We start from the raw sequence: 25,144 nt of genomic DNA, 5'->3' as shown, positions 1-25,144 counted from the left end.
TGCTGCTGCTAGTCCTTTCTGTGTTCGCATCCGACGTGGACAAGTGGCGGGCTCGCATTGGCCGGAGGGGGAGTGGGCCCGGCCTCCTAGAAAGGTGCGAATTCAGACTTTGCCGGGGGCAAAACACTCTCACCAAATGGGGCGACGTGTCAAGCTTGGGCACAGTGGAGACTGGAGAGAAAACAATGGAGAGAGAAAATGTAAGGGGGCACCACATGTGTACCAGTCATCTCCGGCTATTTTGTTTTCTTCCATTTTGCTTTGGCATTTTGCTAGGCAGATACTACAGGTCACCCATTCTAAAAGGTCCAGTAATGGGCATGGCAAGATTTTGTTAGATCTTCTATCTTCCTACGTACAGTATATTTGTGTAGCAATAAAAAATATATTATTATTTTGCTTAATTATTTAAAGGAGCCACAGGAATGTCATCACCGTTGATCGGCATGAACTTCATTGATCACAAAATAGCTTTAATTTTACAAGCAGAGAAGCGCATAAGGGATGAGGAAGAACAGCTTAATTCAAAAGAGTACATCGAAATGTACTATTTTTGTGTTGCGATTTAATTGTGAACAATGCAAATTTATTTTCTAGAAAAACCATTGCTTCCATAAGCGAGCAAAGTAAAGTATAGAACAGATAGACGCACCCCAGATATTAGTTGGTAGAATATATTATGTTTGCTTGGGGATCTCGACTTTCAGCAACAAACTTTACAAGAAGTTTGGCCACGTAGCACAATATTAAGTAAAAAACAATAGGCAACATGAGTATAAAGCTACCCTAAATAAGTGGAAGTCTAAACTTATACATTTGTATATAAGTTGTACATATTTTAATAAGATCAACATCTGGCCTAACCAATCTATCAGATATTTTATCCTATCCAGTTACCACCCTTTTTGAATCATGAATTCCCAATCAAATCTAAACACCCTTGTCAAAGCATCACATATAAGGTAGGAGTAATACTAATTCAAACACCGAGATATTTACAATTTAAAATATTTTTTCACCTCAAATTAAGCCTCTCATTGTTTGCCCCATGGCTCATAAGTCGTGAAAGAATGAACGAAGTAAAAAAAATTATAATGTATAAATAAAATTTTATATATGTGTTCTTAATAATTTCAAAATCAATATTGAAAAGAAACTATATTAAAAAAAAATCTTAGTATCATCTTTAAATTTAAGTTTCAAAAGCTTAAAGTTTGGTTGTGGCTGATAAACCAATAAGCATACAACATAGGCGTTTAAGGCGACATTTGTTTCGGATAGAAAGTGTATTTACACATACACATTTCTTGAACTGCTAGACAAATATATTTTTTTACAAAATTTTCTATAAAAAAGTAAAAAATATATTAATACTCAATTAATCATGGAGTAAAAATATATTAATACTCAATTAATCATGGAGTAACAACTCACCTAGTAAAACAAGTATTATTGATTATTTTATCCTTTCAACTCCTCTCTAGAGACAGAAAAGATATGTATCTATAGTACAGTGGCAAGAGATGTATAGTTTCAACTTCAGGTCCAGTCTCCAATCCTCAATAGGTTCATTATTTCTTTCTTAAAAAAAGTTCTCTCCCTCCAAATCTCGAAACAAAATCAGCGCAAGGGATGGCGAAAATAAATGTGGCGCCGAGTGGGAGCGCAACAAGTGTACCGAAGTGGCGTGAAGGTAGCAGCAAACACCCCCGTTCGCGGAGCAACAAATGAATATTAACGCCACGCGGACCCCCTCCAGCAGCAGCAGCAGCAGACGGGGAGACCTGTCCGATACGGCGCGTCCCGCTCACCCCCACCCGTCCAATCCCGTCTCACCACCTCCCCTCGCCTTCTCCCTCCTTCCTCTCCTCCTCCTCCTCCCCTTTCCCCTCCCCCTCGACACGCGCGCGTCTTTGGGCAAGCACACACCTCCTCTTCTTCCTCTCTGCTCCTCTCTTTGGTTCTCTTCACCCACCCCACCTTGTGCTTGCGAGGTCAGGTGGTCGGCTTCGTTGGCTTCTTGGGAAGTAGTTTTGTTGTTGTTGTTGGAGGAGGAGGAGGAGGAGGAGGAGGAGGAGAAGTTGCTGGTGTTGTTGGGGGTGATTTTCTTTGTGGGGGGAGGAGGGAGAGGTGATCTTGGTGATGGCGGCGGCGGCGGCGGCGGCGGCGATATGTGGGGAGGATGAGACGGCGGCGCGGGTGGGGTGCACGGGGGAATGGGCGGGCGGGATCGAGAGGGTGGATCTTGGGGAGAGGAAGGAGGCGGTGGCGGCGGCGGGGGCGGGGAAGAGGAGCGTCTACCTGATGGACTGCGCGCCGGTGTGGGGCTGCGCGTCGACGCGCGGCCGCAGCGCGGAGATGGAGGACGCGAGCGCCGCCGTGCCGCGGTTCGCGGACGTGCCGGTGCGGCTGCTCGCCAGCCGGCGCGACCTCGACGCGCTGGGCCTCGACGCCGACGCGCTCCGCCTGCCGGCGCACCTCTTCGGCGTGTTCGACGGCCACGGCGGCGCCGAGGTATACGCGTGTGCTTGAGAACCATCCGCGGCGTCCGGATTGGTCGCCCACGGCGCAGCCTAAGCTCACGATTTTGACCGATTCCGTGGCCCTCGTGTTGCTGTGCAGGTGGCGAACTACTGCCGTGAAAGGATCCACGTCGTCTTGAGCGAGGAGCTGAAGCGACTTGGCAAGAATTTGGGGGAGATGGGCGAGGTGGACATGAAAGAGCACTGGGATGATGTGTTCACGAAATGTTTCCAGAGAGTGGACGATGAGGTTTCAGGGAGAGTGACCAGGGTTGTCAATGGTGGCGGTGAGGTCCGGTCAGAACCGGTGACCGCAGAGAACGTCGGCTCGACGGCGGTCGTTGCGCTTGTCTGCTCATCTCATGTGGTGGTTGCCAACTGTGGAGATTCGCGCATCGTGCTCTGCCGCGGGAAGGAGCCCGTAGCCTTGTCAATTGATCACAAGGTAAACTGGGGAAGCTTTGTTATGCCTGTAAAGGTCATGGTCCATTTTTGGGGATAATTAATCTGAATCCGATTATGCCTTTGTTTTCAGCCTGACAGGAAGGATGAGCGGGCAAGGATTGAAGCCCAGGGAGGCAAGGTCATCCAATGGAATGGTTACCGGGTGTCCGGTATACTTGCTATGTCCCGATCAATCGGTATGCATATTGATCCCTGTGCTAGATCTAGGCTGAAGCACTTGTCTGTCTCTTTTCCCTGTAAATGAGTTGTGTGACACTGCCATAGTAAGGACTGTGCTTTGGGCCTGGAAATTGTGGCCATGGCAAGAACAAAGCACATGAAACTATGCGACATGATGTAAAAAATTACATGATCTTACATTGATTTTGGCCTATTGCCACCTTGTTTTGAGATCTTCTGCATCATAGTGCTGTAGAATTAATTGTTGCCATATATTATATGATGATGTTAACACTATGTTAGTGCAAGTCCCCAAGTCCTTTGCCATTGCTTGTAGTTTTCGGCACTAAGAAAAGTATATCAATAGTGGATTATTTCAGATTGGCTAGGCAAAATGTCCTGTTACCGTATTGCCCAAAGAACTATTACGCTAGATCTTATTTTTAGTGATGAATATATTACGTGCTGTGAGATATTTCCATGGTGTTGTATTATTCATTAGGAATATATTTACCTACAAGTAACAGCAGTTTGGGCCCTAAAATCTTGTTTCTATGCGAGACATACATATGTGAAGATTCTGCAATCATGTGACTATCTGGATATTGCCAGTTTGGCACTAATCTTGTTGATGAACTTGCGATGAGGTTAAACATATCTCTGTTATAGAATTGAGTATGCAGATTTGATTAGGAAAAGAAGTTACCTGCCAAAGTAGAAAAGCCATCGTTTATCGAAGCAACAAAGGTACCTTATGTCATGTTCATGCAAGTGGCACTTGCAGCTTGGACCATGACTAAATGGGTCTTAGTTGGACCTGTTCACATCTCTTGCGCCATTCAAATAAACTAACTCTATTGTGTTATACACTTGGACAACATTGTTGCTCCATTTCACCTGAAATTTGGTTGAACCAATGACAGTTCAGCTGACTTCCCTGTGCATTGGATTGCATGTCCAAATTTAGTGCCCCTTGTGCTAATTTTATCCGTGTTCCTGATGTTGCAGGTGATCGCTATCTGAAACCATTTGTCATTCCAAAACCGGAAGTTATGGTCGTTCCACGGGCGAAGGATGATGACTGTCTTATTCTAGCAAGCGATGGGCTGTGGGATGTTGTGTCAAATGAAGAGGCATGCAAAGTCGCACGCCGACAGATCCTTCTGTGGCACAAGAACAATGGCGCTGCATCACCATTGTCTGATGAGGGTGAAGGATCCACCGACCCTGCTGCCCAAGCAGCTGCCGATTATCTGATGAGACTCGCTCTGAAGAAAGGCAGCGAGGATAACATCACTGTCATTGTTGTCGACTTGAAACCGCGAAAGAAACTCAAGAACATTTCATAACAGGGCCTGGGTTCATCTTGAGTAGCTGACCATGATGTGTGTCAAAGAGTTTCATACAACTAGTCGGTCTTCCTCACGGGACTTGACCCACTGTTTTTTTTGCTGGGCTTCAAGAAATTGTACATGTATATGCTAGATGTATCTTCCATCTAGGGATAAATATCTACCTACCTCCATTCTATCCCGTCAGCTTCAGTTTTCAGCCCTGGCAAGAAGTATCCCTTGTACAATAATTGAACTTGGAAAAAGCTAAGTGGCTGAGATGACCAGTAAAATTAACATAATTGTGATCACCTTTCCTGAATTGAGCTTTTTCATGCGAGAACGGTTGCATCATATGTTGCTTTATCCCACCCAAAGAAAGAAGAAAGAAACAGCTGGCTAGATGACGTGAGAAAATAAGTATGATTGCTTGACCAACCGCCCAAACCAGAAGACTAGAAAACGTCAGGTCCAATTGCTCTTAATTCATAAATGGGTCACTAGTCTACAACATGAATAACGTGTGTTATACACACTGCAGATAAAACATGTACAGTTTGCTTAACCAACCATTCAAACCAGAGAGGCCTAGAAACCCTCAGCTGCAATTGCTCTTGATTCCTAAATGGGTTACTAGTCTACAACATGAATAACGTGTAATATCCACGCTACACAGAGGCGCTCCTTTTTCACATAGCCGGTGAATGATCTGTGAAGAGGGAACCACTCAATCTCTCCTGTGCAATATAAACGCAAAGCTTTGGTTTTCACGGACAAAAGGTAGCAGGTCATTCTCTGTCGTCTCCTCAATGGTTGGCATCGACTTCGCAATGTCTTCAAGTGAAAAAGGTATGCTGCAAAGATAATCAACAGAAGTTAAATGAGCACTGAAAGGGAATGGAGAATGGCCATGGAAACTTTTTAGCATAGTAGAAAACCTGGAATCGTCATCCAACAGGACAGAAAAGCTGGTGGCATTATTTGATTCCTCCTTCATCATAGTTCTCATGCTTGATGTGAACTAAATCACAAGTCACATGATTAGCATTTCAAAAGGAATAGCAGGCCAAATAATGCAGGACTTAATTGTACGATTAAATAAGAAAACATATCATCTCACCTCTGCTGAAATAATGTTTGTGCCATTCATATCATCCCAGTACATGCCAACTATACGCTCAAGCTGCTGTAAGCTGAGAGCCTGAACAGGCGTTGAAATGATTACACATGTAGACCTAATGAATAGCACAAAGGTTCTCTAAATAACCAGAAAAATATATAATACTTACTGGGCAAACATCATCGCATATTTCACTCCATGTCCGTATTGGCTTCAGCGAAATTACCTGGTGAATGACAAGGTAGGAAATATTTTGGAAAACTAAGTTTCAATTTGTTCACATGCCAATCTTTTTTCATCTCTCTTTTCATAATGAAAGAAAAACACACGCACCAAGAAATCAACAGCTTGTCTTATATGCCTCAGTGCTTCCCAGGCTGAATCTGCAAACTGTGTAAACACTAAAAACTTAAGCTGGCAGCATTTTGAAAAAAAAAAAATCTACAGACATATCCGAACAACCTCTTGATTAACATCATTGCACCAATGTTTTATTTGAGTTAGTCCAGCTCTGATATACTCCCCGTTGCTGAACGAACAACATTCACGGCGCAACAGAAGTCTGCTTCCAAAACAGGGGAAAAAAATAATAACTAAGTCTCTCAAAAAATGCTATAGGAGAGAAAATAAGCTCACCTATTAAATAGTTGAACATTGACCATAGAAAATATTTGGGTAAGCAACTTGTGGATCAGAATTGATGGGACCTGCAAATTTAACATAGAAAGGACAGTTGATCTGGTAAGTCATACACTGGGAGTGGATAATCATTGGCATTTGTATTCGTTTATCACGTACATGATTTGCTCTTAGCAGATGCAAGCAGTTGTTGAGGATTTTCACTATGCCCAACCAGTGTGTGAGTTGGCTTTGTTGGCCCAAGTGACTAGCAGATGATAGTGAGGCCTTTGCTTGATTTGAGTGAGAAGTCCTTGGATCCTGAATATTTACAATATTTACAGATTTTCAGAAAGAAAATGTTTCAGAACTGATGGCTACTTTTCTAGTTCTCTTAGGAGAGGAAGTACCTGTATGCACAACTCAAGTAACGGGTTAAGCTCCTTCTTCACCTTGTCACTTATCATTCCATACACCTTCTCAATCAGATCCACAAGCTGCTGCTTGAAGAGCAAAGCTGGATATTTTGCATCAATTTGTTGCAATCCACTAGGCCCATCCACCGGTTGAGCACTGAAATAAGCAAGTCCGCTATTTGAAGTTTGACTAGCTTGAAAAATCCTCTCGTAGGAAAATCTCCGTCTATGTGGGGTTGAGATTGCTGCCCTGGTGGTTTTAAATGAGAGTTGCAGGAGAACTGACAATGTTGACAGGTTGGATAACCAATAGGCCAGGCTTCTCGTATCATGTTGAGCCTTGAAGTAAGAGGAATGTCAGTTAATATTATAACAATGTAATGATTCTGGATTCCAGGTGGCTGCATAAAGATGTCTCGTATCATGTTACAAGGTGCAGGATATGTGCTACTAGAGTACAGCTACAGAACAAGAAGGTTTAAATATTCAAAGAAATGAGCCACAAACCTCTATTGCTGAGTTTATCTCTTGTAGGATACTGTCAAAGACACTTGTTTTTGCTGTTTCAAACGATTTCCAATGAAGAAGGCATTGGTATAGAAGAAGCGCAGCGACAGGTTTACTACCAGAGAATCCAAGGTGCTGGGTAATGTACTGAAGCAATAACTGCTGATCATCCTGGGGCTGCTGGTGCTGAGAAGAATACCAAAACAAACAAAGGTACCATTTCAGCAGTTGGAGGTCAGGCAACTACAGAACATAGAAACCAGCCTACCTGATATACTTCATTATGTGCTCTTTGCATTTTATCTCCACTTTCATAATCCTTTTGGTTAATCAAATTGAGGATGCTACCCTGCGTTAATGCATTATTTAAATCAGTTGCAACATATGGACTAATTTATCACCAAACAGAAAGGACGGTTTTGACATGCGACCACATACTTGGTTAACAACCATAGAGGGTCTTGTTTCTGCTGGACCAGTCAAGGACTTTTCAGCATATGCTACGTTGCCATTTAAAATATGTCCATTTTCTGGACTTCTCTGTTGAAATGCATCTACCAATTCAAGTGAGAATATTCAACAGTCATACAACTGTAAGATCTATTGAAGACACATTACATGGATCATACTGATTTTAGAGAATGCAGCTTGAGACTTGGCTGTAGATGGGGGGGTTGCAATTGCTTGTTGGCGAAGAATTTGATTTTCTGCCTCTAAGTTGGCCGCTTTCCCTTCTATCCTGTGTATGTGGAAGGTTGAATAACAGAGGCACTTGTTCCATAAAAAGACGATGACAAAGAAATGTAGAATGTGGCTAAAAATGAATCGTTGAGGATTAAAAAAAACTTATGGTGGTTACCTTTCTAAGGCTGCCTGGAGCTCAGCAACAACTTGACCGGAATCTTCAATTTTCTTGATCAAGTCATCATTCCTACTGAGGAGGTCATCATTTCGTCTTATTAGATCTTCATTTCTTCCATGAGATTCCGCAAGTGCCTTTCTCACAGCATCACTTTCTTGTCTCTCCATTACAAAGGAAGACAATCTTGATATGGCATCAACTTGAAGCCTGATTGGTAAAGACATTAGTCTCACAAAATAATAACATATAATAGGTTGACTGGTAGTGATGCAATTGTAGTTAGTGTACTATTGAAGAAAACTATATGGAGAAATAAAGATACCAACTTTTGCACAGTATCTTGGAGCTGCTGGGCCCTGTATTCACTGTCACTAACTTTCTTAAATAACTCGTCATTTCTCTCCTGAGCTTCAACAAGAGATTTCCTAATCCTGTCGTTTTCTTGTCTTTCAGCTTCCAAATTAGCAGCTTGAACCGCTATATTTTCCTTAAGCCTGATTTTTGGGCAAATACAACTGCTGTCAGTTTGTTATGTTGGCAATTATTAGTGAATGGCAATTAAAAATATCAGGGTTCAGAATTAAAGGGGGCAATGTTACACATATATACACAGCCCTATATTTGCCTCAGCTTACTTAAGATCTCAAATCTTTTCGCCTTCTGTCCTTTACTGCTGACTTCAGTTTGATAGGTTTGCACCAAAATTGTATTTTGCATGCATGCAGCACAAAAGTGCAATCTATTGCTTTAACATATACACAAAAGAAAAGCATATCTTTCTAACAAGAAGAGTGGACTAAGATGACCTAAAAGTCCACAGTCTGCCAAGTACAACAATGAGAGAATGCATTCATGAAGAAAGAAAAGCAAAACAAGGAAATAACCGAAGGGTTCTCAGACTGCAGGAGGAGCTGCTACTTGAACTAATTAAGCCACATTATTCCGTTAACGTTTTTCTGCAACATACGTTTTATGTGCATTCTATGAAGGTAATAATCCTTCAAATATCATTTCAGTTGAGAAATGGGTAATATATTGTGCATTATCCATGCATTTTGGGGACACCATATTGTTGTCCTTTTGATGCAGTCAAATTGGAGAAAAATAGAAAATACAGAAAAGGTGTTGGACTTAGTATAGAAAAACACAACATAGGGCTGATATTACAATGTAAGGGACCAGATGGGGTTTTGTGTAATTTTTTTCAGGGCGATATATTACAAGTTGAATGGGAGATTGAGCACATACTTACATAGTTATGGTGTCTTGAAGATGCTCAACTTTTTTGTTCTCTTCTTCAATTTTGATTACTAACTCTTCATTTCTGTATTCAGTCTCACTAAGCACTTTCTTCAGTTCATCCTTCTCCTTTCTCTCAGATAACAACAAAGTGTCTTTTGTTGTTTGTTCACCAAGCCTGAATTTAATCAGCAAAAAATATGTCAAAATTTAGCATCTATAAAAATGCAAATACTCACTTTACGCATGAACTGCCACATCTACAGCTTAAGAAAATCATGGCTAGATGAAGTACCTTTGTATGGCACCTTGAAGAAGACCAATTTTCTTGTCAACATCTTCAAATTTCTTTAGTAGCTGTGAATTTCTTTCTTGACTTTCTGAATGTGCCTTCATAGTTGCATTGCTTTGCTCTCGTTCTCTCAAAAGTAAAGCCTCCATTGTAGATGCATTCTCTTGAAGCCTGTATCAATAGAAGGAATATGGAGACGGTTCAATATAAATAGGTATGAGAAGTATCTTCTGCTAATATAAGTTCACGTGCCTGGAGGTTGTTAGGCAGAGCTTAAAGAGTTACAAGATGAATGATAAGTTAGATCTTAGCAAGTTTCTTAAATAGGAAAAGGCTACAAAGGAATGACTATTAACCTCTCGATAGTTAGCTCAAGCTGAAGGGCATGCTTATCAGAATCCTGGATCTTATTGATTAACTCTTCATTTCTCAACTGAGTTTCAGTTAGAGTTCTCTTAGTTGCCTCATGTGTCTGTTTTTCTGATATCAATAAAGCTTCTCTTGTAGTAGCATCTTCTTCAAGCCTGTGATCATTGAAATCAGATGTCATTACCACATTATAATGAAAATATTAATAAATAAGTTGGGGGGCGTGTATCCACTTAAAAGGAAGTCTCAAACCTCTTGATGTTATCTTCCAGATGTTTTCTGATATCTTGCAATTGTTGGGACTCGTTTACTAATTCCATGATCTTGTTTTGAGCATTGGTTACTTCATCCTTGGTTGCATTGTTTTCTTGTCTTTCAATTTCCAACAAAGAGTCTTTCTCTGCTATACGTTCTTCCAGTCTATGTACAATAAAGAGAGATCTTATGGTTGGAGCCATACAGATGTACTGTGGTAAAAGGTAATATAGATTTGAAGAGAACACCATAGCTGACCACGAAATAGTTGCTTAAGTCGTTTCAAGGTTATAGAGCATGAAGAAACAAATTCAAACCTGTTCACTGAATCCTCAAGCAAATTGATTTTCCTGTCTGAATCCTCAAAACTTTTTGTTAACTCTCGGTTTCTACTTTCAGCTTCAACTAGTGCTTTTGTTGTCGAATCATGACTTTGCTTTGTCTTTAGCAGCAAAGACTCCCTTGCTGTCGCATGTTTCTCAAGTCTAAATTTATTGAACAAAAGTAAATAAGTTAGCTCATAATGCTGAGAAGATAGCAGTGGCGCTCTAAGTTACAGAACACATATACTGCACTGTTTGAATGAAGTAGCGCAAGAACCTTTGTGCATTCTCCAGAAGCTTATTTATTCTTTTCTCCGCTTCATCAACTTTCTGAAGCAATTCCCAGTTTCTTTCCTGAGATTTAGAAAGTGATTGCTTTGTTTCATCGTGCTCTTGCCTTTCAGCTAAATACAGGGCGTCCCTTGTGGTTACATTTTCTTCAAACCTATATTTAGTGAAGAAAATGTTACCAAGTCATCTCGTAATGCTGACAGCAGAATAATAATAACTTCCTTGCTAAATACGTGACAAAGAAGGCACATATGCAGCACCCTCACATTACGCCCCAAACTATGATCAATCCCTTAGAAAATGATGATTTCCTTCAGTTCAGGATCCCAAAGTGTTATCCTGAGTACCCTCTTTACAGTGCATACCAGGGATTCAGGGCCATATGCCTCTCTTCTTTCCATTTTTAACTCTTCAATCATACTTTCAAGCCTTTATTTGTGAAGAGGTTAATCAACTAATGAGAGAAATGAACCTCTTTAAAGAATCTTGAAGTATATCGTTTGTTCTATTGACATCTGCCAGCTTCTTCTGCAACTCTTCATTTCCCTGTTTCGTTTCAGCTAACTGTGACATGATTGCAGCACTGTGCTGTTTCTCAGCTAGCAATGAAGTCTCCAATGTTGTTGCAGTTTCTTCAAATCTATCATTGAAAATAGTAATCAGCCTTTATATTTTCAAAAGGATGAGAATCTAGAAAATATTTAAGTGAGAATTTGGATGAGTGGGGTTCTATGACAGAGGTCGGTCATAAAATGTAACCAAGCATAGGAAAAGGTAAACTGAGACCAATCAATAGACCTCTGGATATTGTCTCGAAATTTAGATATGTCATTTTCAGCAACTTCAATTTTATTGAGCAATTCCTCATTTCTCCCATGAGCTTCGATGAGCAATTTATTGGTTGTTTCACTTTCTTGCCTTTCTGTAAGCCAAGTGGCCTCTTTCTCAATTAAGCTTTGTTCTAACCTGGGCTCGAGAAGGATAAATAAACAAAATTTAACACACATAGTTTTAGTACTAAAAGTTGCTCAGTTGTAAAGATTATGTGTCCTGGACAAAGCTTGTTTTCTTATGAAACAAAAATGACCTCTGCACAGTAGTCTGAAGCGATGTGGATTTTCCATTAGCATCTGCAACCAGTCTCAGTAGTTCTTCAACTCTTTGTTGTGCTTCACCAACTTCCCTTCTATTTGCCTCGTTTTGTTGCCTCTCCATCATCAGAGAAGTCTCAAGTCCTTTTGTGCTCTCTTCAAAACTGTATCCAACATAAAGGAAGAAATATGTTTTTCTAAACAGTAGGCAAGGATGGAAGTGAATTTACTTGACTCCGATAACTTCAGTGGTGCAGAAAATTACCACCATGTTGAACAGTCATATATACATATATCACCTTTAAAGGATAAAATGCTAACATAAAAACAAAAGGAAAACCTGAAATATATGGCTTTTTAATTAAGATAGAAGGTGGGGTTTGAACTCATGGTTTCAACCACCACAGCTAAATGCTTTGCCATTCAAGTACATGGTTTTCTCCCATAAAATGTTAGTATGGCAAACTATGAACTTTTGCAAATATGTTAATTTGAAAAACATTTTTCAGAGTCCTAGATTTGTATTTTATGAACCTCCTGTTTATTTCTTGAGCTTCAGCAAGTTATTTCAGTGCATCACTTATCTACATGTTCTACACAAATGTCACAAAAGGGATCCGGTCAAATGGAGAACTGTGATAACAGGGACAAATTATGACCTTAGTAGCTCACTAAAGAAACGAAATAAGATCAAGTAACAATAGCAGCTTGCTCTACAGTCTACAATAAGGACTATGCTAGTTATTAAAGCGAGGAAGTGCATGTTTATTTGATGTGCTGGTATAACAAATCAAATTGAAATATTGTGTTTCACTTAGTTGGAATCGAAGGAAACCTGCCATGCTACCAGTCCATTAAGATCAACAGTTAATAAGCACTGACCTCTTCAGAGTATCTTTAAGCTGCTTGAAGTTTTCATTTGCAACCTCAACTTTCTTAGTTAGGTCATCGTTTCTTTCTTGAGCAATAGAAAAGGCACTATTGGTTGCATTTTTTTCTTCTTGTTCTTTTAGCAGTAGTACCTGTCGAAGTCACATTTATCTATAACCATCAAATATCATGCCTTATCTGAATAAGTTACTTCTATATCAGAGATTTATTTCTTAAGAAACATATGGAAAGGATATTCAATAAGCTCAGATTGAGGAAAAAGTACCTTCAGCTCCTCAACTTCTTTAGTCAATAAAGCTATCTTCTCTCTTTCTAGAACTAGAGCTTCTTCCACAACCTTTTTGGCTGATTCTCTTTCTTGTGTTGCTCTGGCTTCTTCTACTCTACGCTCCATCTCATGAAGAGTGGTCTGTAATTTGGAAATTTCCGTTGCTTTGCTATTCTCTAAGTCACTCTGAAAAAGATATGTGTCATAATGTCACCCAACAATATGACCTACTACTTCCTCCGTCCCATATTAAGTTAATCTAATATGGGATGTCACATATCCTTGTACTACGAATCTAGATAGACACTTGTCCAGATTCATAGTACAAGGATATGTCATATCCCGTAGTAGATTAACTTAATTTGGGATGGATGAAGTAAATCTTCTTCTCTAAATAAGTCATAATTCAAGGAGCAGTATTTACCCTCAGTTTCTTTTCCAAACACAAACGGCTTGATAATTCTTCTATATGCTCCTCAAGTTTCCCTTTCTCTACCTTGAGAGCTTCTGTATCTCTTGCAGCCTACAAAATTTATGCAACTGAAATAAAAGACTGTTGACGTTCAAGTACAAAGTATAGCAATGACAATATTGCTTTAGTACCATTTTGAGCTTTCTGAGTTTTCCTTTAGCAACTTGTATTCTCCATGCACACTGATAAATCAACACTGATCTCTTCAGTTTGAGATAATTTGAATTATCCCTGTGGCTACGCCATTGAGTCTGCGGGCAATCATTACCAGAGCAACAGTCCAAATGTGATAAAAAAAATTACGAATTTGCAAAATGCCAGGGCATTGGTGATTAACTATCATTTTAAGTTAGATGTATAACGGCTTAAATAATAGGCTGCACCAACTTTTCATTGGAATAAATAATAAAAAAGGAAAATAAACAAATCTATTACCTGGATATCAGTAGAAGCTTTGTTTTGTTTTCTGCGAATATATTCGTTATAAGCACCAAAGGCCCTTAATCCTGTCTGCAATGTAATGGCTGAAGAGCGCAGTTCAGAAAAAGACTTTGAGGCAAAATAGCAGCGGACGTTTTTCTGTATTTTCAGAGCTGCAGCTTGTTTTCTCAGGAGCAAATGCAGCTTACAAGCCAAAATTGCTACAAATGAAAAAGGAATTCGTCATAACTATGTGGCTCCACTCCTGCCATAATGACATAAGCACTGTTTCCCACTTGAGAGGCCATCTAGCTCAACCTTACCTCTAACAAAAGATTGGAAGGATATGGATGTGTTGTGTAGCATAAGAAATTGTTCACGAGCAACATGAGTGCGAAATCTACTCTGAACAGCTCTAGCTGCTCTATTCTGCACTTCAGTTCTTCTAGCATCCAATTCAGCCATCTGACCGGCTCTCAGAAACACCTTAGTTCTTCCAATCTGTCAAAGACAGCAATTATTTGCAATATTTTTGAGAAGTTTCACGATTAAACAGTCTATATATTTGCATGAAGCTCATCAAAGAAAATAATCATAAAAAGCAAGTTGTGGAGTAAAACTATTTAGTGTATCTTGTTAATTCCACCGTGACTTTTGTTTTCCAGGGAGAATATCTAGTGAAAGTAAAAGAAATCAACTTTTTTGAACAGTTGAAAACTTCAGTTGCATCACCAAATCAACAAGAAAAATCCTCAAGAACTTACTTTCTACCTTACAAGCTGTAACTATTCAAGAACATTTCTTTTAGATAATGGTTCAGTAACACATACATATCTTTTTACTTGGTAGCCTTATGGGATGAGAAAAAGAGGAAAATGGTTGTACAATACATATAAAGTAGGATTTATTCTGTTAAAGAATGACTCACCTGATAACCCTGGAGTCCCATTTTGTCCAAAATCTTTTGGCAGATTACTTTTTCATCATTTCTGTCAAATATCATAACAGTAAATGCAGGACAGAGGTAGCAGAATTAGAAGGTATAGGTAAACATTATACTCACCTTTCTTTGAAAAAATCAGGAGCAATAATGCGAAACCGTTGAAGAAAATCACGAAATAATTTTCTTGTAGGGTATCCAGCACAACTGATGCGAATAGCTTCAAGAACACCCTGAAAGGATGACCCGTTAGGTTATATAATAGTACTGGCTTTCTCTGGAGACTATCTGATGAATGATGTATTCCTTACCGAACATCGAAGTTGATGTAAAACATTGGCGTTCTCAAAAGTAGCAGGCTTAAGAAGATTATTGGGCTTAATACATCTAATATAATGAGGTTCTGTAGAACTTAAAGTCTCCATCAGGTCATGGAGTTGCCCCTGATAATTTGCATGAAATGCTCAGATATTGTCACTGTACAGAAGAATTTACATGAAAAAAAAATAATCTTAATTGCTTCACATGCCCCCTATCAAGTAAATGCAATCTTTTCTTCTTGAACTTGATGGCACTACTGCTCTACGTTGTGAAAGGTATGAATGTTTAGAAACCATTGTATCTACGCACTCCAAATAAAAGTATAAATAAAAGCAACCATCATTCAGGTTCATATTTCAAGTACATACGACTACACATAGGCACATGTCACCCTGTTATATATGAAGATATTTCTAGAGTAAAGTAAAATATAAGTGCAACCATGCAGACCTTTGCAGTTCTAGAATCAGATCAATATAAATAAGTCAAGGATAAAATTTGATCATGAGATATATGAAATGTTGAATTATCCACAAATTTTCAACATTAATCCCATAATTTGAGAAGAAACAAACAGAAAAGGGAGAAGTTTATGTTACTGCTAGTGTTTGATCTTTTCTACGCTTCTGTCCAGTTTATCATGTCAGAATTTTATCAGTTTTGAACACTGAATGTAATTTGATTCTGGTGTTCAAATATTATATTTCAATCGGAACTTTCCGCGTAGATCCTTTTTTATTACGTAGGCAGGCTACACTGAGAAATTTAATGGCTAAATTCTATTTTTATGCTCAAGGCCAAGTTAGTTTGCATAATAGTACCCAGCTAATAATTTTCACTATGTATGTCCTTATTAAATACAGTTTGCATAATAGTAAGGCTTTTACCTGAATTTAGAGTCTAGAGAACAAAATTGAACTAGCAGGATCATACCTTAAAACGATTAGCAATTGAGGACTTTGAAGATTTTGTGTTCTCCTCTTGTACTGATGGGAATAACCCTGACACAAAGGAGCACGTGGAAGCATTAAGCAACTCTTGATGTTCTACGACTACATAATCTCTGTTTTTGTCCAGGAAATGATCAGACTGATATGTTACCTGCAATGATATCAAGGGATTAAAAGGAATATGCTTAATCAAATGCATATAAGCAAAGAATGCTATGTTGTGACAGAATGCTCACTTCTCCTGCATAATGTTGGATTGTAAATGCAGTACGAGAAAGCTTTGGTTTGCTAAACCTTTTGTGGTTCTTGAACTTCTCGTACAGCTTCTGAGAAAATGACTCATGTGTACATTTAGGAAACATACTGGTGCACACAGGATAGAGAAAAGAATGAAAGAATGATGAATCATTGTCAGAACTACTAATTCAGAAATAGATATAGCAATGTTGATTATAACAAAGAAGCAATTATTTTCACGAGCTGCCTGTTGCATGCAGTCCATCGAAGAAGGGTTTAAACACTAACCAAGCTTCATCAAGAAGTGCAACAATCCCACCAGGTTTCTGAAAATAAAAGGAGATATGAACAATATTGAACTTAAACAGAGAAAAGACAACTATATCTAGTATGCACAAATATGTTGGTGTTATGGGCACGGGCAAGGCCCATGCAGCAGTTTAGGCATGATAAATTAGGAATAAGTCATATAAAGGTAGGAGATTATCTAGTTAGGAAAGAGATGAGGTTTATTAGAAAGTTTTGAGATAAAGATTGGATTGGTTTCTATAATACTATAGATTAGTTCCTTAGATATCAAGCCTGTCCTCCCTATATATAAAAGGACCCCATGTACTATATTGTCAATCAATCAATGGGGATCGCTAATTAGCGATCGATCGCCTCAGGCGATCACTTTTTTCACCGCTTTTCCCTTTTTACCATATATATTTTTTTAGGTTTATATACCTAAAGTTTATACATCTAGGGTTTACACATCTAAAATTTATAGGTCAAAAGTTTATATACCGATTTAAATTTAAATTTGAATTCAAATACATTTAAAGATGATTTTGAATCTAGTATATAAACTTTTGACTTATAAACTTTAGGTCTACCAACTTTAAGTGTACAAACTTTAGGTGTATAAGATTTCGAAAATTCTTCGCCTCGGGCGACCGGCGCGGGGGGAGCGAAATCGGGCGCTCTCCCCCGCGACGCGCATGCCCCCTGGGCCCCACCATTTGTCCTGCCTCCACCTACCACGTGTCCCTACCAAATATGTTTCACCTAGTATACTCACAATGTTTCACTATATATAAATCTAATGTTCCAGTGAATTGAAACATTCTTTTGCAACAAATCACCCACATATTTTTGAAACCCTCTATTAAGAGAATTCGTTTCATTTTTTGTTCCACCAAAAATGTTTCACCTAGTGTACTCACAATATTTCACTATGTATAGATCTAATGTTGCATTGAACGAAACATTATTTTGCAACAAATCACCCACATATTTTGGAAACCCTCTATTAAAGGAATTCGTTTTATTTTTTGTTTCCACCAAAAATGTTTTACCTAGTATACTCAGAATGTTTCACTATGTATAGATCTAATGTTGCAGTGAACTGAAACATTCTTTCATTATTTGCTGAAACATTGTTTTTATATAAGGTGAAACAACGCCCGATTTAAACGTTTGAAACATTTTCGATCTATTTAGTGAAACAATTCCAATATACTTGGTGGAACATCGTGCAACATTTAAAAATAATTCAATAATAGGCTAAAAAAAAATTCCGCCGGAATATATCCATTTGTGGTCTTGTTTTGAAGATTTAATTGCAACGAATTTAATGGTGCAATCGGATCATGATTTGGATAAATAATTTAAGAGAAAAATTAGTTTTAAATGGTTTTGCACGTATGCGTGGCGCTGACGTCATGCTAACGTCATCGCCCGATTTTTGCACGTATGGATCGGGCACCCGATCGGTAGTCCCCTCCATAAGATTTATATGTGTAAACTTGATGTGTATAAACTTTAGGTGTATAAAATTACTAAAACTGAAAGATAAAGCGGTGCCAAAAAAAGATACAGGGTGAGGCAGGGGACCGATCGCCTGGGGCGATCGATCGCGCATTAGCAGTTTCATCAATCAATGAATCTCTAAAGTTGCCCTAAGCCTCAGAGCCTCTTTTAGCTCGGTAGGGAGAAGCCCTGCCGCTGCTATTAGAGGGCGAGTGCCCTATCCCCCGGTCTTAGGATCCTTTACCCTAGCCAATACATAACAGTCGGTGCTTCCCACTTTGCAGTTTTCCGTAACCAACCATACTGCACAACATGAAGTCATGATGATTAGTTAACAACTACGAAAAAACCAACAACCCCAAGCCTCAAAACCACAGTACAGAAACAATTGTCGGTGAAAGCAAAAAAGCATACTACTCCCTCCATCCCAAAATATAAGCACTTTGGAGTTTTTACGGAGATTAAGAAGACAGATGAAATTAAATGAGGGATGGTTGAGATGAGGAAGTAGGTGGGGAAGTTGCTCTATTTTGGGACAAATTTCAAACACTAGAAGTTGCTATATTTTGGGACGGGAGGAGTATATTGTACTCTATTTGATCCGTAAAGTGACATCTGGGAGAAAAGCACAGGTTTATACCAGTATTATATTCACAAACAACAGAACAGATACCTATATGTGAACCAGTACCAGAGTACTGACAGGTTAGCAACAAGTAACTTCATGTGTTTTTCTTAAAATGATTTATCTGTCTTGCTGACAAATGACAATGACCACCAGAAGGTTGGGGAAGTACAAGGCTAAGCACATTATATAAAACAAATGCTACATACCTTTTCAATCAAGTCCAACACGTCTTGGTTGTCAACAAATTCTATGTAACTCCAATCGATCTGCTCACGGTTATACTCTTCCTGCTCCATTTTGAAGACATTCTGCCAATAGAAGCTCTCATTTTACCAAACACTAAGAAAAGAGAGTCTTTATCTAAAAAGCAAAAAGAGTCTAATATCATGAACATCCAAACATGTTTTACTAATGTACCTGGTTAAAATGCTGCTGGAGTTTTTCGTTGGTGAAATTGATGCATAATTGTTCAAAGCTGTTTCAGTCATGAATAAACATATGACTTCCATAAATGATCTTCAATGGTAAACTGAATCAGCATTTAGTTAAAAAATTACCTATTAGTCTTGAAACTTTCAAAACCATAGATATCAAGCACGCCGATCAAATATTGAGAGTTCTCATCTTGTCCTATTGATGCGTTTAGTCTGCTTACAAGCCTGCACACATTACAGTCTCATACACTTACAATTCAGGGAGGAACAAATCACAGAGTTATAAAGATTACCAGTCAAATAGTCGAGAATATATTTGTTTGGCTAAGCCATCTCTGCTAACTGTGGCAGAATTAGGGTCAACTGTTGTGGTAATCACTCCTTCTGGTGTATTTATTTTCCTCTTTATCAGTGCATTCTCTAACTTCCCATGATCACACCTGCAGTAAGAACTCCACAATGAGGAGTAATACAGTATAAACAGTGAAATTTGAAACAGAAATTTTGAAGATTACTATAGAACAGGTGGGCATTAGACGTACATCAAAAGCTCTGCAGCTGCATTAAGATGGAACCTAGCTTTCTCATCCTTTATTACAGATGAATCTACCTCTCTCCCTTTCACAAAATTGATGTTCCCAAGGTGAAGCACAGCAGCAACAACTCGGAATATAGCCTCCTGCATTATCAGTGTGTTACTTGAAATAAGTGAGAATGCCTACTCATATGCACATAGAATAACAATTGTATTGTTATTTAGTGGCTTGAAAGGTGTTGGAACTTGAGACCTGCTCCTGCTCAGTTATGCCAACTGTATTCATAGCACTTCTTGTTGCAAGATACTCCTCATTGTCACTAATCCCATCAACTTTAATGCAAGTAGATTGGTTGAGATAGTGAAACGACGAAGGGTCACCCAGATTATACTTTCTAATTTCCTGCCATTTGGGTTTATTCAATAATAAATAACACAGACCCAGCTTGTTAATCACATTGAGTTAGGAAATATACCTCCGATGGTGCTGCACATAGGAAGTAAAAGCAATGGTAGTTTCTCTCTGGACTATTGATTTGACAAACACGTGATCTTTCAAGTAAGTATGTTCTAATGGCAGCACCAGATATCTTCCCACTCTTGTCAAACTGGATTTCAACAAATTTGCCAAACCGGCTTGACCATGTTATAAAAAATAGTAAGTACATGTGTGAGCAAATATTATTAATGCAAAAAAAAAGAAGAACAAAATGGATTTTTGGTTCCACAGGTTTTTTTTTCTCCGTGAGAGAGGGGGGGGGGGGGACGTAGGATAAGCAGCTTTGTTTCTTGCTTAGGAATAGTAATATGCTGTACTTAATAAATTGTGAATTAATTATCTTCCAAGATTCCAACTGAGAGTGTAAAACAAACACCTTGAATTATTGTTCCGAACAGTCTTTGCATTGCCAAAAGCTTCAAGGACTGGATTAGACTACATCAAAGCACAATTAAGTATGAAGGATTAGTCCAGGCAAAAGTAACACATCACTTTTAAAAGCCTTCACTTCCATTTGGAAGGACAGATATATTGTTCTTAACAATGTGAAGGACTGAAAAATATTAATGATCCCTAACTTACTTCTAAAACTTGTTGTTCAACTGTCCTCCCTCCTGTTCTAGACCGTCCACCCAAAAATGCAAGATATCTCATAAGCATCTTTGTGGTTTCAGTCTTGCCAGCACCACTTTCACCACTCACCAATATGGAGTTGCTCTTTCTCTCATTCATCATTTGCCTGTTTCCTTATTCAAAAGAATGCCAGAAAAGATGCCATCATTATTGGTACCTCCACCTGTTATTTTAAAGAAATATACATCGATAGCATTCTAGGGAATTACCTGTAAGAAATGTCAGCAATTGCAAATACATGAGGGTCTAGCTCACCGAAATTTGCACCTTTGTACTTCTCCATAGTATGGGGTTCAGCAAGATGAGGCAACCTTTGGAATGGATTGATTGCAATCAATATATTACCAGTATAGGTCTGGAATTCAAAAAAAAAAAAGTAGAATCAGAAAAGAAAGGAGAGGGTTGCACAAAGCCACAAACTTGTTTTTCTTTGGCTACTTATGATGATATGTTTGAGTATGCAAATACTCACGTAAATTATATTTTTTGCATATCGAACAGATAGATTGTTTAAAACACCAGGCTCATGCAAGTATGATAGTCTTATCATATCATCAATTCCATCAGAATGCACTTCTGTGTCCTTTGGATGAATGTCTGATATGCTCGCAACAACCTGGTTTCACAGAATTGAAGTAACAAAGCAAGTTTCATGACATGAAATATATCAATATAGATCATGCGATATATGTGAATAACAGTAGTACGGATCATATTATTAAACTATATATAAACAGGAACGGCTTTGCATCCTTGATGCAGTTCAAAGTTCAAACCAAAAGAAAGAAAAAACTTGAAAGCGTGTTCAGTCTGTTCTGATAATTGTTATTTCTCAAACGATTAGATTTTATTCGATGTTGAAAATGGATAGTTTATAGGTGTTTTTATGGCTAATTAGTTACACTCTTAATTGAAATAGTTTCCAGTGATTTCAGCACTAAAATATAAAGGCTGTTACTTTATGGATTTATTGACAACTGTGCCAATTTTAATTTGCAATAAGAGCATAACCATGCACACACTACTTTTTCATCAATGATGATGGTAATAATAATTAATGATGAAGAAGTTAAGGTGCAAAAGAAAACAAATAGTATCTGATATCAGCTACAAATACCATATTTCCGTTGGTAGTGCGGATATGGGCCTTTTGACCCTCAATTCGGAAGACCTCACCATCAATCCAAGCTAAATCTTTATCTTCCAGCCATATATGGGAGCCAAGAACAATTTTTAATGTGGCAGCCTGCACAAGCCACAAGTCACAAAAATCCAACATGCCAGGGAAAAAATCAAGGTTAATAGGTAAATGGATGCATAGATTTATATCTAAAGTTTGTGTTCCAAAAGATGCCAAAAGGAATTGTAAAAACACTACTAGAAGTATACTATAAATAACTAGCCTCACCTTGCACACTTACATACAATGGTATGTTTGTATTTGCCATAGAACTCATGTGCTTGTTGATGAAATGCATTGTATTTCTTATCTACGTTGTTATATTTAGGACCCACTAAAATGAATATTATGCTGGTGTAGGATCCTTTTCTTTTTTTCATCAAATTAATTCCATAATTTATAACTACTGTTTTAAACTTTTAATGATACAATAGATATATAACATGGAGTACAAAGCAGAATGAGGCATGGATCACTGTTGAAATGGACATGCATAGTTTAATAAATCTAAGAATGCCGTGTCAAACCATGAAAGGATACATGATCATACCGACCCAAAAAGCATAGAATCAGAAAACAAATTCATGAGACATATGCTTTAAGGCGTAAATTCTAGAGCAAAGATATTAGATAAACTAAATTCTTAGCACCAGTGCTGTACTACCATGAATTGAAATAAGAGCACCTAGTTCATCACATATTTGGTCACGATTATACAGAATCTGATTTCAAGACAAATGTAGGAAGTTATGGACTCATCACCAAACTAGATATGAGTGAAAACTAATTGCAGCATACACTTCTCTAATCTCTATTCCAATATGGTGGCACATAGAAGAAAGAGTGTGTCCTGACAAAGTGGGCTAGTGAAGCAATACTTATATTGAGCAAATTCAGAGAACACTTGAACTTAAAAAAAAAAAAGGCTTATTCTCATATTCATATCTAAAATGAGTAGACGGAACTGGCTTTTTTAAAATTTTTAAAAAAATCCTTTCCGGCGTACAGCTTTGCTTCCTGGTCGCCACAAATCAAACGCTTCAGCTATCCTACACACACGAGATTAAAAATGGAAAACATGTCCGTTCATCGGGAGCAATGAACAACTCACACTAATCGAGTCACCCGTCGTCCATCGGTTCCTCTAGAGCCAAAGTGGTCATTCACAAAAAATTCCCCCCAACTACGCGAACACAGAAACCTCACATTTCTCTCCAAACCCAATGCTAACAGAGAAACTAACAAACCAGCATGGCAACCCCAATGCCCGCGCAACACACCGCGGCCGCACGGCGCGTAGCGACATCGGACCGAACGAAAAAACAATGAAACATTAGCATCACCCCTCATCTCATCATCTAGCAGCCAGACAGCCAGTAGCCCCAGCACAGACAACTCACCATGGGTGTCGCGCGCGATCACCGCGGGAGGGGGGAAGCAACGATCGCCGACCAGTGCAGGGGTGGGGGGTAGAATCGGGCCGCCGGCGCCTCCGTCGTCGGTATCGGCGGCCGTGGGGGGGGGGGGAGGCGGAAGGCGCGGCCAGGCCTTCGATCGATCCAGCGCGTGCGGTGGCGCGCGATGCCAGCAGCGAGGTCGCGTGGGGGAGAGGGAAGGGGAGGGGGAGGAGGAGGAGGAGGAAGGGGGCGATCGAGAGGTGGGGCGCGGAAGCAGAGAGGCGAGGCGCGAGTGCCATCTATTTTTGGCGCTGCGGGGGGTGGGATGGGGAAGAGAGGGATGCTGCTCGCCGCGACGGCGCCACCGGTCCAGCGCCGCCGTGGCATTTTCGCCAGAAAAGCCCAAAATGACGCGGAGAGAGAGGGAGGAGGGTTTGGCGCCGGATGGTGCGGCCGCGCGAGCATGTAGGGAGGAGGAGGGGAGCCGGAGCCCGGGGCGGCGTGCTCTGCCACTGCCACCAGTCTGCCTCTGTGGCTCTGTGCCGTAGTAACTTGTAACTTGTGTCCTGGCTCCTGGTCCCCTGGACGGGGGGACTACGGGTGCGTCTGCGAGCGTGGCTGCTGTCCTGTGTGGTGTGGACTGTAGAGGACGCCACGGCCCACGGCCACACACGAGACAAGGGAAACGCAGGGAGATTATGGGCATGTTTGGTGAAGCTTTGTAGCGGTAGCTTCTCCTAAAATTTTCAGAAGCTAACTTCCAAACAGTTTATATTTTCATCTATATTCTGAAAAGTTACAGTTATAGAATCCAGAAAATGAATTAGAAGCCAAAAGTTGGGTTTGTCAGCTTTTCTAAATTCTCAACTAGCTTCTTACCCGCTGCTTCTCAAAATTTTACACTCAAACAAGACCTATATACTCCCTTCGGCCAGAAAATTAATTTAACGTTTAAAACTTTATAATCACTAATGCTAAATTAATTAAAAAAGGTATATGTATCACTAAAGCCTCTCATGTAGTGTATTCTTCTAGCATTAAGTTAGATTATTGCAATCTTGTTTAGCAACAGTATTAGACTTTTGATGTTTACTATAGCTAACTAAATGAAACCCCGCGCGTTACAGCAGGAATTATGTATAATAGTATTAAAAAAATATAAGACAACATATAAATAACTTTATATGTTTTATATAATTTTCATCTTTAATCGATCATCAAAAAGTTGTAAACGATTAAGATGAATTGGTTTATAACAACTTAAGTCATATATAGGTTTATCATTCAAAAGTAAACTAAGATGATGTGTCTCAATGATAGAAGGAAAACAAGGGAGATAATTAATATAGATTAATCATCCAAAGACAAATCTAAGGTAGTATGACTTTATAGGGGAAGAAATGAATGGAGATAATTTGAACCATGGATCAATCATCCAAGTGCTAGGAACAATTGAGGTGATGTGATTTAATGAGATATAAGAGAAATATTATTAACTACACTTAGCGTGGATGAGCTTTATAGATATATAGGATTACTCTTTTTATCTAAGTTGTATTAGTTTATAATATTACTGAATGAAAAAATATGGAACAATGGTGAACGGCGTAGCCATAGACGACACAATGTTTGCATAACTTTAATTAAAATGGTTTGTGATATATAATACAATGTTTATGTATTAT

At 39.1% G+C, this 25,144-nt stretch overlaps 2 protein-coding genes across 3 annotated transcripts; one reads left to right on the top strand and one right to left on the bottom strand.

Annotated features, from left to right (window-relative positions):
- The first annotated feature begins 1,765 nt into the window (after nucleotides 1–1,765).
- LOC4339454 (protein phosphatase 2C 50) lies at nucleotides 1,766–4,787 on the top strand. The gene is made up of 4 exons (NM_001420761.1): nucleotides 1,766–2,514; nucleotides 2,623–2,967; nucleotides 3,058–3,163; nucleotides 4,155–4,787. Exons 1-4 carry the CDS (start codon nucleotides 2,143–2,145, stop codon nucleotides 4,493–4,495), a joined length of 1,164 nt encoding a protein of 387 aa, NP_001407690.1. The 5' UTR covers nucleotides 1,766–2,142; the 3' UTR covers nucleotides 4,496–4,787.
- Nucleotides 4,788–4,933: 146 nt separating this feature from the next.
- On the bottom strand, nucleotides 4,934–23,984 carry LOC4339453 (myosin-17). 2 transcript variants are annotated; one of them, XM_026025724.2, is made up of 49 exons: nucleotides 23,463–23,984; nucleotides 22,000–22,128; nucleotides 21,355–21,498; nucleotides 21,092–21,237; nucleotides 20,832–20,988; nucleotides 20,626–20,684; nucleotides 20,227–20,386; nucleotides 20,004–20,153; nucleotides 19,758–19,894; nucleotides 19,509–19,655; nucleotides 19,339–19,440; nucleotides 19,199–19,256; nucleotides 18,988–19,089; nucleotides 16,648–16,685; nucleotides 16,359–16,485; nucleotides 16,106–16,273; nucleotides 15,163–15,294; nucleotides 14,975–15,084; nucleotides 14,840–14,900; nucleotides 14,235–14,412; nucleotides 13,927–14,132; nucleotides 13,623–13,742; nucleotides 13,444–13,542; nucleotides 13,017–13,205; nucleotides 12,743–12,882; nucleotides 11,857–12,024; nucleotides 11,568–11,735; nucleotides 11,242–11,409; nucleotides 10,756–10,923; nucleotides 10,473–10,640; nucleotides 10,153–10,320; nucleotides 9,888–10,055; nucleotides 9,535–9,702; nucleotides 9,253–9,417; nucleotides 8,327–8,494; nucleotides 7,998–8,207; nucleotides 7,757–7,877; nucleotides 7,577–7,678; nucleotides 7,407–7,487; nucleotides 7,139–7,324; nucleotides 6,626–6,970; nucleotides 6,396–6,536; nucleotides 6,234–6,304; nucleotides 6,060–6,159; nucleotides 5,931–5,987; nucleotides 5,767–5,823; nucleotides 5,598–5,678; nucleotides 5,416–5,498; nucleotides 4,934–5,331 (listed from the first exon to the last, which is right to left on the bottom strand). In XM_026025724.2, exons 1-49 carry the CDS (start codon nucleotides 23,463–23,465, stop codon nucleotides 5,205–5,207), a joined length of 6,501 nt encoding a protein of 2,166 aa, XP_025881509.2. In that variant the 5' UTR covers nucleotides 23,466–23,984; the 3' UTR covers nucleotides 4,934–5,204. The 2 variants fall into 2 exon arrangements, with proteins under 2 accessions (XP_025881509.2, XP_025881508.2); XM_026025723.2 differs by having other exon boundaries at nucleotides 7,577–7,692; nucleotides 7,768–7,877.
- Between the last annotated feature and the right edge of the window lie 1,160 nt (nucleotides 23,985–25,144).

This window comes from Oryza sativa, chromosome 5, assembly GCF_034140825.1.
Source record: "Oryza sativa Japonica Group chromosome 5, ASM3414082v1".
Lineage (NCBI taxonomy): Eukaryota > Viridiplantae > Streptophyta > Magnoliopsida > Poales > Poaceae > Oryza > Oryza sativa.
This window is presented reverse-complemented; position numbering and strand designations above follow the sequence as displayed.